The sequence below is a fragment of the Scardinius erythrophthalmus genome (genome assembly GCF_964197995.2).
Source record: "Scardinius erythrophthalmus genome assembly, chromosome: 22".
Lineage (NCBI taxonomy): Eukaryota > Metazoa > Chordata > Actinopteri > Cypriniformes > Leuciscidae > Scardinius > Scardinius erythrophthalmus.
In genome coordinates, this window is record NC_138242.1 from 20,992,711 (window position 1) to 21,004,891 (window position 12,181).

Consider the following 12,181-nt stretch of genomic DNA (forward strand, 5'->3'; position numbering starts at 1 on the left):
GGAAAGCCTTCTCTCTGTTGACAGATTTATAAACTCTCATTATGAATTTGGGAAGATGGTTGGTGTGTTCAGCTCTCAAATGCAAATTATAAGTGACTCAAACACACAGCACTTGCAGAGTAGTATTTACTGTAAAAAAAAAGGGAACACAGTGCTGTGCTTTACTCTGAAACATGCAGCACTATATATTTTTATAATTTCATCACATCCGTTGCGATTTGATGATTGCACTAAGCCATATCACTTTCTTCAGTAATCAGGCCCCAACCAAACCATTTTATTCTCGGACTTGTCATAAAACACGTTAATTCTTACAAATAGGGGGAAAATCCCATCCCTGATGTAATGACTGGCCCTTTTGTGAATGAAGCAATGATGAATGAGTCTCCTAAAGTACCAACAGATTTCATAGTAAATCACTTGACCACTGAGCTTCATGAAACAGCATTTATGCAAATGGCGTAACAGAGAACAGTTACACAATCTCAATACAACAGCAGTATTGAACAAAGAGCTGGTCATCTCTTGGGAAGAATCTGACAATGAAATAAGAAAAACAAAGTAAACAATCATATCTTGAGCTAATACCCATTGAATCTTATGTTTAAACGTGTTGATAAGTTTTTAGTCTTCTTTAAAGTCCATTTGTTTGTCATTTTCCACCTCCATTTTTTAAAATGAGGATTATGGCACCTTCGGCATCAAGAGATTCTAACCCTCACAAAACCAATAAGATAAAACAGAAAACCAAAAGGTACTGAACAACTTTCTGCTCTGTATTTTGTCTTATATAGTTCTAGTCACATATGTTGTTTCTGAATGTGTGTGTGCATTCACCATGATTAGACATTAATATTAAAGTTTTCTCACAAACATCGGAAAGCTAAAGCCTTTCATCTCAATTTTCAACAGCTTGTTAAAATATGGTGGGAGCTTTGAAGGGGTCGTTTTCTCAGCACTCTTAAATACGTAGTGTTTACTGTAAATGAATCCCGTAATGCAGATACCATTCCTCTTCACCTTGATATCCTGAGAAGCGTTTCGAGGGACTAAAACTGACTACAGATGTTCCAATCTAAACAAAGGGTCTGTTCTGAACGTAAAGTGCTGATGAAGATGATGCTCATGTGAAATTGACCTTGAAGTATCAAATGGTTTTAATGCACAGGATACAGGACCTGTCTTTATGTCTGTCCAGCAGTCTCAGTGAGCAGGAAGACTCCAACTCCCAGAATTCCAAAGGTGCAAATGTGTAACCCTAAAAGGAGAGGCGGCGCCTGTACAGTTCAGTCATCGTCGGAATGTTCAATGTGTGTCAAAAAGCAAAAGACTGTCAGACTGGCATTTTCAGTCAGAAAGCCCGGACCCCTTAGTCCGTCGTTGAGTTGTCTGGGTCAAATGGGAAGGAAAAAGTGCCTTGCCTTCAGCAGACGTCCTTCGGCGTACATTGGCCGTCACTTTTTTTTTGGAGGGAGGGGGGTGGGGATTTTGGAGACATGCAAACACAGTCACATGGTCAGTCCAGTGTTTTACAATAGATGAAAGTCAATATTGCAGTCACGTCACACAAGCTGTGCTTTTCCAGCTTCTATCAACTCATCGCTGGATGCAGTTTTCCTGAATCGGGACTGATGGGATACGCGTGCTTTGAAGGGCTGAATGAGAGTTTAATGAAGGAAGTGGGTTATTTTAGTCATATGAAAATGTCTACTGGTCATGTTTTCTGCATGTCGCCATCGTTCCGGATCGGGCCAATGACATCAGGGAAGAAGGACAAGAGAGGGGAAATGGGTTGACCGGCAACACACGCTCTTGTATATCACACTCTAATTGAAATGTTCATTTGTTAAATCCTTCGCTCTGTTGGGTCAGTGGGGCGTCTCTCACCCTACAGGGTGGATTGCTTGGAGGATAAGGGAGTGAGTGGAAGTGTTAAAGTTGGAAACCCTCCATGGGAGCCTCACACTGCTGGAAAAGGAACTGCTGCTGCTGGAGGTCAACGGCAGGTGCCAGAGCCGGATCTTCATCATCTGTGCTGAAGTAGCGTTCGATCAGGTCAAAAGCCTTCTGGTAGATCTCCTGGTTCTCATGACCCTGTAAGAACTCCAGTTTGTCCAACCCTGATGGAAAACAATAGAAAAATGTTATCATAGTTTGTCTTTTTTTTTGTCATATGTCTGGTCATATTTATTTTTAAAAGTAATTTCACAAGGAGATGCAAAAAATAAAACAATATTTATTCAAACCTTTCAGCATAGTATGCGTGTTGACATCAAAACTGAAGTATACTTTGGTGTTAAACCTTCAGGTTTAAAAATTATTCATTAATGAATTCATCACATTCAAAGTGTGACGGCTAACATACCATATGCCTCCTCAATGAGCGCGCAGTAGGGGTTGATTCCTCCTCCTCGTTTAGCTTCCAGCTCACCCAGTCGTAGGATGTTCTCCAAGCCATTTAGGGCCACCTGCACGATCTTTGAATCCATCAGCGTCAGGAGGTCACATAAGGGCTTGATGCAACCAAGCTCAACAAGATGCCTAAGGAGAAGATCAAAGCATTATAATATATATAGCCACCTTGGTTGCTGCTGCAGGAAGTGATCCGATCAAAAATGACACGTTAATACCAGGCTTAAGAAGTGATCTGTCTCACCTGATCTGCTCAGCAGAGCCGCCAGATGTGGCGTTTGTGATGGCCCATGCCGCCTCCTTTCTTGTGCGAAACTCAGCTACTTGCAGAATACTTATCAACGGGGGGAGCAAATCTGCATCCATCACCATCTAGAAGTTACAAAGATCAAAAGAAAGAGTGTGAGAGAGAAAACGACACTCAAACTGAAGTTTATGTGTTGAACTGTTCAAACATGCATGCACCTGTATTTGTGCACGATTCCCAGCTGTGATATTGGAGATGGTCCAACATGCCTCTTTTTTAATGGACTCTTTCGGGCTACTCAGCAGGTGAAGCAGACTTTGCAGGGCAGAGCAGTTAAGAATCACCTGTGCATAAGAAAACAAATGAAAAGTTACATCTGAAGTATGTATTAGCTACAACATTACAGCAGAGGTAGGGATTGCAGTATGTATCAGCTACAATAATATCGTAATTGCTGTTTTAACGATGTGGAAGCTGACATTAACACCTTGAGATAGCTTTTACTGCATGATGTAGCCTAGTTTAACGCAGTTAAAACGCCCCAAAAATTCAATACTTGTAGACAAAGAATTTTTCCCTGTGTGAGTTTTTGTTTTATATATCCATTTGATATAGTTAAGCAATATCACAACCAAACGTGCTGTTTTAGAGATGTCAAATTTAAAATATTAGTCGAATTTAAAATAAAATCCACATTCGAATGCAAAAACGGTGCATTCAAATTTTATTTTTGCGTCAGATGCTGTTTGAACACATTTGGCCACATTAGCGTTTACACTAGGAAATCAATCCAGGCGAAAGCATTTTCGACTACTTCTGGAAGTGGTGGAAACTGGACATGTTCAAAACATTTTAGACCCCATTTACATCTGTATTTAGCATTATACACTTGTGATCGGATTGATGAAAATGCTTCTTAATACCAGGTGTAAACAGGGCTTAGGTTACATCAACCCTGTAATCAAGCCATTCACACAGAATGCATTTTCAGCACTGCTTTTCAAAATAAACATGCTCTAGATGGACATCTTTGACTGTTACACTCGCGTCTCACACAAGAGAGTCGCATGTTCAGAAAGCCATGTAAAGTTAAAAGAAGTTCAACTTTGCAGTTGCTTAGAGTTTAGTTCCTGAATGAATTAGCGTTTTTTGAGCGAATCAATGATTCAATGATCCATTCATAAAGGCGGTCACTTGCTTCGTTCCTGAATTAATCAGGAATAAATTACTCAATGACCTTCATTTTATTTTCATATTTAAAATTTTACATTTTAAAAAATCATAGTTTAATATTCAAAATAAATTACATTACATGACATTAATTTCATAGCATTATTTATGCATTAAATACATCCAAATGCTTAAGTTTAGATGGAGCTTATGTGCTATTGATACTGATTTCATTTGATTGGTAAAAGCCTAGTCTTAAAACTCTAATTGAACTTATTGATTTTGATTAAATGTAAGAATTTCACATGATGCACACCTAATAAATTTAGAAATAATTGCCCATATAAAAGGTTAAACTGCCCCTAGAAATCTTTTTTTTTTTTTTTTACCAACAGGCCTAAACCAGCCAAGGTACCAGCACAAAAAAAAAACACAGCAAAATATTGTCTAATTATTGTTATCAACAAAATCCCAGAAAATATTGAGATATCATTTTGTCAACTATAAAAAAGGAAAGAAAAAAAGCTCAATTATTTCACCTGAGTCTGTAGGTCATCTCCTGTAACAATGTTCCCCACGGCTCTTAGAGCAGGGGACACCACCTTATATTCTGCATGTCTGCAACACATGAAAACAACCTCAGAAAACTGTTTTCAAGTATCGCCAATAAAAATACAAAGAAGAGAAGTCCTCTTAAAAGCCTAAGCCAGTGGTTCTCAACCCGAAGGGACTGGAGCCCAATGCAAACTTCCAGGGGACCTCAAGATGAATTAATCAAAATGAATTAAAATAATATGAATCATCATTCAAATCAGCTAAAACCAAGATATTTCACATTTTATTTTTTCTGTAAAGACCCCAGTCTTGGAAAACCCGGATACAGTGTATGAGGAAGCCTAATTTTCAAAAATGAATGAAATACATTTAGAATACATATTTTTATTTTTGGTTATGCCCAGCTCTAAAATAATTATTTGGTAGAAATTGAGTAAAAAAGAATATCTCTAATCCATTTGTAAAGCACAAATGACTGTGAAAGTCAAGTCGACAATGGAGGACCTTTAAATCACAAAGGTTGAGAACCACTGACCTAAGCTATTCATTATTCTTCCTATCTGTATTTCATGTCTTACAGCAGCAGCTCCACTAGTCTGCGACAGACTCCTGAGTCAATAACAGCCTGGATCTTTTCATTGGGACCGTCGGACAGATAAGAAAGAGCCCAGCATGCATCAGCCAGAATGTCAGTATCGTTCACAAAGAGCAGCCAGGACAGAACGCTGAGACACGGTGACACCTGCATTAAAAGACAAATACAACTTAGATCTCACCTTAAGTTTAAAGGCGTGTATAATCATGTGACTTAATTATGTTTCAATAAATTACTCAATTATTAAAGGAGAACTCCGGTCAATTTTAACATTGAGCTCATTTTTTTGTAAATTTGGAGTGCTGTCAGTACAGAGAACAACGACAAAAATCGGTGTTGCCTACACCGTGTTATCCTCTTTTTAAAATGTGCACCCTGTTGACTTCAATGGGGCAAATTTTAAACCTGCTTTTAGCCTCTTAACATCCTTGATGTGTCATTACAAGTGCCCAGCTAATGTGAGTGATTCCTTCAGAGTGATCACGGGTGAATCTGACTGCAGTAGATGTGAAAGATATGAATAAAAATGATGTTATTTCAGCCAGCGCACATACCTGTATTTACATCCTGTTTTCGGTCGAAGTCCATAGTAATCGATTGTCGAGTTCACACGCATAGGTTTAGTAGGCCTACCTATGATCACGCGCGTGAACTCGACAATCAATTACTATGGACTTCGACCGAAAACAGGATGTAAATACAGGTATGTGCGCTGGCTGAAATAACATCATTTTTATTCATATCTTTCACATCTACTGCAGTCAGATTCACCCGCGTTCACTCTGAAGGAATCACTCACATTGGCTGTGCACTTGTAATGACACATCAAGGATGTTAAGAGGCTAAAAGCAGGTTTAAAACTTGCCCCATTGAAATCAACAGGGTGCACATTTTAAAAAAGAGGATAACACGGTGTAGGCAACACCGATTTTTGTCGTTGTTCTCTGTACTGACAGCACTCCAAATTTACAAAAAAATTAGCTCAATGTTAAAATTGACCGGAGTTCTCCTTTAAGTTAATATTGGTTTATATTTTAATGTTAATCCACATCAATATATTATAAAAGAAAACAAATGAACATTTTTATAAAATTATAAAAGCAACATTAACTTAATCAAGATATTTAATTAACCATAATTATTAATAACATGTTCTAGTTTAAGCAAACATAACCATGATGACACACTCTAAAGACTAAAGTTAATCACTTTAAATATTTCAAGTGAACCTGGACATCCCACATTATAATGTACAGAATGTAAATTTAACAGTGTACATTATTAGTGTTTTCAAAATTAGTGTTAGATGATGGTAAAAATCATCAAAATGTAAAGATGAGCTTGGCACAATTAAATAATGATGCAAATAATAAAATAATTTTTTAAAGCACTATAGAAATTAATTGTTTTTAATTGTGAGGAAATAGGAGGAGATTTTACCTTGGCAAAATCTGGGGGTGGGTTTTTCCCTCTGCACAGGTTGGACAGAGCCCAGACGGCATTCCTCATCATAGTCAGACGATTTTGTTTAGCCAATAACCTGCAATGAGAACCTGCATCATTAGGACAACCATTCAACAGTATGGTTGTTTTAAATGAATGCTTGCATGACTTACTGTACTAGAGAGGGTAGAATATTGCAGTCCAGAACATAATCTCTGCACTCAGTGCTGTCCCCAGCGATATTGCCTAAAGCCCACACCGCCTGGAGTGAAAACAAAGACAATCACATCAAATTAAATATCAAATTACATCAAATTAAGTCCTATTTTATTATACCTAACTGGGTCTATTTATTATACCTAACTGGGTCTATTTGTGCCCCTTCAATGCAAATGTGTACAGATGCTTACCTGTTCTTGTACATCCTCGAAATCAGAGCTGAGCATCTCAATGAAAATGGGCACCGCCCCAGCCTGGATGACCACACGTGTCTGGTGGGATGTTCCTGATGCGATGTTAGTCAGAACCCACGCTGCTTCAAACTGCACAGAGACAGAGTATGTGTCACCATACTGCAGAAAAGCATTCACTAATGCACCATTCAAAAGCCGAAGAGGATTAAATAAAGATACCTATGAGACTTGCAAAATATACACATTCCAATAGTGCGAGCGTATGCTGGGAGAGACTCATGCCGGATGACTCACTGTCTCACTGCTGTGACTTGGGGCCTAAGACTGGCAAGTGGTTTTTCTGGCACTAGACCGCATAGTTCATTTTAATTAGGGACATGCACCACGACTAATTTCCATAATTTGCTGACATTTTGTAAACAACTGGTCGTCTAGACTCTAGTCTTAGAAACCCCCAGAAGACTGTCAAAAAACAGTGTGTATAACTAAGCAATGCATTTGAAATGGGCTACTTGATCTATAAATCAACCAGTTTATTCAAATGCTGTACTGAATAATGCTGAAAAATAGCTCATTTGCTGTGCTTGTCTTGCATTATGATACAGTGTTAACTTAAAGGTAGGGTAGGCAATTTCAGAGTGGCTAGCAATAGCAAGTTAGCTTTGAAAGCATGAGATCCCACCCTCCCTTCAGAGAGCTCTCCAAAGAATATCTAGAGGTAGAACTTCACAGGTTGCCGTCTCTTAATTACGGTTATGACAGCATGAACGCAGCATAAGCTCATTGTTTTGGTTCAGGAGGTACCGTAAATGGCAGCTGAACGTCATCAACGCATTCATGTGCAGACAGAGCGAGAATGGCAGCCAAACAGCTGTTTACGTTCGCTATTGTAGTAGTGCTACTCACTGTACTGTAACATTTTCTCACCGGTGAATGACACATGATGTAATCCAATAACGTTGTCTCTGGTTGTCTCGCTTCTGGTCTGTGCACGTTCATGTGTTTTAGAGGAGGCGTGGCTTTGGACAGCAATTTGCAGGGAGGGTGGGATCGTATGCTTTCAATGCTAGCAGGCTAAAGTTAGCATTTCCCAGATCTCCTATTGCATCTATAATATTTAGACCACTTCTATTATTGACTGACCTTTAATCAACGTTAGCCAATATAGACATATTTATTAAAATCAACAATCAATTGGCAGTGCAGAACCAATAATTTCAAACTCAATATTATTAACAGAATACTTGAATTAACAGTTAGTTTCTGCAACTAAGCAGAAAAATCAAAGACCAGAATCGAAACTAAAATAATCTTCATTAATCCAACGAAATGGAGCCAACCAAATGGCAGCACCCTAGCAACAAAATCTATAAAAAACATATTTTGGTCACACTTTAGTTGGTCCAATTCTCACTATTAACAACAACTTTTGCCTCAAACTCCAAATTACTACTTATTAATAGTTAGTAAGGTAGTTGTTAAGTATAGGTATTGGGTAGGATTGAGGGATGTATAATATGGTTATGCAGAATAAGGCATAATATGTGCTTAATAAGTAATAATGAAGAGTCAATATCCTAGTAATATGCATGATAATAAGCAACTAGTTAATAGTGAGAACTGAACCCAAAACTAAAGTGTTAGGATACCAATCTTTTTTTCTTTTAAATGGCTACATTTATCGTGTTTGTTATATAATTTTTGATTAGAATAGAAATCCACTTACTAAATGTTAAGCTGACTGACTGCTTCATTTCCACTAGGGGTATTCTATTCATTAGGATACCATTATAGGATCTGTTGTTGTCAAGTTTCATTCATATTGTTTCCCTTATAAAATTTCATACCAGTATTGACCCTTATAAACGGTAGTATAACAAGCCTATAAGCAAGCTTAATTGTTATACAGTTTGACATAACCAACACAATACTTTTCCGTTTTCTTCCAAGTCAAAATACTACCATACAACACATGCAAGGTCTGAGGTAAAATCAAATTAACATGACAGTAATTTGAATGTAGCCTTTATAAAAATAAAAATAAAGAGATAAATGTGTAAACTAAAACCAACTAGCATTTCCAATGTCGACTAACAGCAGCAGTATTGTTTAGTTGAATAGCCTCTCAAATCCCTAGTATTAATATGACCCAGATACAGCTTATTAAGGTCACCTGTAGCGTGCAATTCTCTCTTCTTTTCAGGAACTCAACAAATCGCTCCACGACACCGGGGGTGGCAATGACCTCATCAATAGGGGGATTAGGCTCTAATGGAGAATTACAAAGATGCAATTAGCATCCTTTTATCAAAAATATGATTATGTAAATGCTAGTATTTTAGTCTCTGGGATCTTTCACCTTTAGATAAGAGTTTTCTGAAGCGCTGTGTTCCTATGAGCTGTTGTTCTGGGGAGCTAGAGAAGATCATCTGTATCATGTCCTCAGAAATAACATTTCCCTATAAAGAAGAAAAGGGAAGAAGAGGGAAAAAATCAATTTATTTTTTTCATCAGTTAGTAAAGACTATGATTAACTATTATTTTAACTTTCTCACCGTGATTTGGTCCATATTGTTGGCCTGTGATTCCAGGTATCCACTGTCTGACATCCCATCATCCTCCAGTGTTCCGTCCTCCTCCACTGTGGCCACATTTCTGCGCTTGAACAGCTGTAAGAACACACAAAGTCTCAGATCACTGTGTGCTCGATAAAAACAACAACCAACATGTGCCGCATATCAGTCTTAATGTTGCATTTCTTTCTTTGGAAGAGGGAAGTGAGGGGGGTTTTTTACGTTCAAAAATAATCTCCAGCAGAATCAACTAGAAGTAAGGCATTTGTAGGCAATAGGCATATTTGCTACAAGCATAAATATTGTGGAGCTTTTAAAACATTACACTGTTTAAGCATCCTCACCAGTCTGACACAGCAACAAATGATAAAACATCAAAGTATGCAATCTCTTGGATTTTTCAGATGTAGTTCAGTTCAAATATTTAGGTCTATAAGTCAATTATGTCTATAATGTAACCCCTTCAAATATAAATAATAAACACATTTGCTGGAAAATGATGGCAAAATATGGTTGGTTAATAATTTTCAACCCATTCTGACTGATGATACAAAGTTTTTCTTGCAACTTTGACAAATCCACATGATCACATCTATGTTAAGCAGCTAGATTGTGTCACCTTCATTTAATTCAGCTCAATCTTCAACAGCAATACCAAATTATAACAACAAATGTTTAATTTTTAAAAGACAAAAACATATGTACAAGTTCAATGAATGTACGATTTAATGAACACGGCACATCAAGTGACAGTTCTGTCAACTCTCCCAAAACTCCCTCAGTCCATGCTCTCATGTTAGTTACCTTTATCCAAAACACCTAGAGAAGAATGAAATCATATGAACTCATATCTCCAATTCTCTTACTTGTTCATCTTTCTTTTGTTTGCGAAGTTGCAGGCCTTCTTCCTCCCTCCTCCTCCTCATCTCATCTGTGTTGAGTGATTTGTTTTTATAGCTTTTGAGACGTGCATTGTCCTTCCCCTGACTCATGATGTTGCCTGCTGGAAAGACAATCAAAGCAAGATGAGCACAAAAGGAATCACCAAGAAATAGTGGCTTGATATCAGCTAGATGACAGGCTTTGACAGACCTCTTCAAAAAATAATTTAATGTCACTTGTTTCCTCAGCTGTGGACAAGTACACCAATCACAATGCCATATAAGCATTCATATCCACCATTTGTGGCATAACTAATCTGACAAGATTAAGAGGTTTATAATAATAAACCACTGTTAAGGGTTTATTATTATTTATTTACACTTTATTCATTTGCATCTGTAGATTTCAATTACACAGGCTAATGTTTAAAGGCTATTTTCTCAAAATGAGCCAGAAATCTCCAGTTAAGCAGCACCTGCATACTTTTCAGTTTTTATTCCTATTTATACTTTTAAGGTTTTTAAAGAGGGGTTTATTCATAAATAATTTGCCTGATTTATTTAGCATTTTATTCCTATTTGTCCTGGTTGTTTTTCTGACCGTATTATGAGTATAGCATGTTAACATAATGAAACAAGACATTTGAACCTGGCTATATCCAATGTTCAGATTTCTGTTCTAAAAATGTATGCAAATTTAATTCGATATTGCCTTAACTGCGTTTAATATTTATATTTAACATATTTCAGAAAATTTAGAAATACAAAGCAATTGACCTAATGTACAATGATTAATCAAATGGGGAAGGTTGTTGATATCTATTATTTAAAATTTGTACCCCATTCACTTGTGTTGTTATGCCTTAAAACACTAAAAAATTCAGATAAGAAACAGCCAGATTGGAACCGAGCTTGTCATGGGCAGTGGCGCTTCAGCCCGCAGTGAAGGGTAGCGATTATCCAACCATCTCCACCAAAAAACACCCCGCCAAACTCACCAATCCAACCGTACATAACGCCTATGAGGCGAAGACGGTCGATTCAAGGCAATAAAACGTAATTTTAGGTCCTCACGGGGAAGTGATCATCGATTGAAGAGCAGGTTTGTTGGTAATATCGTCTTAACGCCAGGCTCGCCTCTCCCTCCCAGATCTGCGCAGCAGCCTCTGTTAGCTCCCCTGCTAACCTACCCAATAAGGTTATCCGACAACTGCCTTATATTTATGTTTTAACATTTATATGTATTGAATTTAACATCATATATGAGTAATAAAACCAGTCACACACAAATAATCCACATTGGCGTACTGACCTGTCAAAAAAGTCTAATTTATCCCTGTGTCGTTTAAGCTCTATCGTTCAGCCTCCGCCGGTATAGTGATACTGCGCATGCGCACTGGCAGAGGACATCGTGTGCGTACTGAAGCGCATGTCTAGTTCTCGGTGTTGCCAGTTTTGTGTAACGAACGGGGTTGCCATGTCCACTTTTTATAAGAACCTGGGTCTTTTTATTTATTTAATAAAGGCGCTTATAAGCAACATTTTTATAGCTTATTTACAAATAGCAGTTGTATTTGGACTTGGTAATTATGACCTATTAACCTATCATGCCCTCAATGAAAAAAACACAACAACAATAAAACAGTACAATGACAAACTTGCTTATATTAAACAGAACGTTTATTAACAAAATGAATCATACGAATTAGCCTATATGGTAGGCTATAGCCTACCGGAGTTGATTGTAACAAATAAATGAAAGGTCTTTAGATTTTTTTCCCAAATTTGTGGTTCATTATTATTTTTCTGATGAAAATACAACAACAGTAAAACAAACTGAATACTGAGTAAAACAAAAATGAAGAAATTCAACTTTTTCTAACAAAAGTTAT

The 12,181-nt window shown here is 37.4% G+C and overlaps 1 protein-coding gene across 4 annotated transcripts in view; it reads right to left on the reverse strand.

Moving 5' to 3' along the window:
* Positions 1–433: 433 nt before the first annotated feature.
* Positions 434–12,181, reverse strand: part of kpna1 (karyopherin alpha 1 (importin alpha 5)) — a 32,649-nt gene continuing 20,901 nt past the window's right edge. The window contains exons 1-15 of one of the 4 annotated variants that reach the window (XM_081353433.1): positions 11,602–11,720; positions 11,364–11,475; positions 10,275–10,411; positions 9,391–9,504; positions 9,195–9,294; positions 9,009–9,103; positions 6,833–6,964; positions 6,596–6,684; positions 6,420–6,519; positions 4,963–5,126; positions 4,369–4,447; positions 2,878–3,003; positions 2,657–2,784; positions 2,366–2,541; positions 434–2,120 (exon numbers count right to left, since the gene is read on the reverse strand). In XM_081353433.1, coding sequence (XP_081209559.1) covers positions 1,933–2,120; positions 2,366–2,541; positions 2,657–2,784; positions 2,878–3,003; positions 4,369–4,447; positions 4,963–5,126; positions 6,420–6,519; positions 6,596–6,684; positions 6,833–6,964; positions 9,009–9,103; positions 9,195–9,294; positions 9,391–9,504; positions 10,275–10,400 — 1,617 coding nt within the window. In that variant the 5' untranslated portion in view covers positions 10,401–10,411; positions 11,364–11,475; positions 11,602–11,720 and the 3' untranslated portion in view covers positions 434–1,932. Of the gene's footprint in view, positions 2,121–2,365; positions 2,542–2,656; positions 2,785–2,877; positions 3,004–4,368; positions 4,448–4,962; positions 5,127–6,419; positions 6,520–6,595; positions 6,685–6,832; positions 6,965–9,008; positions 9,104–9,194; positions 9,295–9,390; positions 9,505–10,274; positions 10,412–11,287; positions 11,476–11,601; positions 11,721–12,181 lie in introns of those variants that run through there. The other 3 variants (XM_081353430.1, XM_081353432.1, XM_081353431.1) reach the window with 3 other exon arrangements.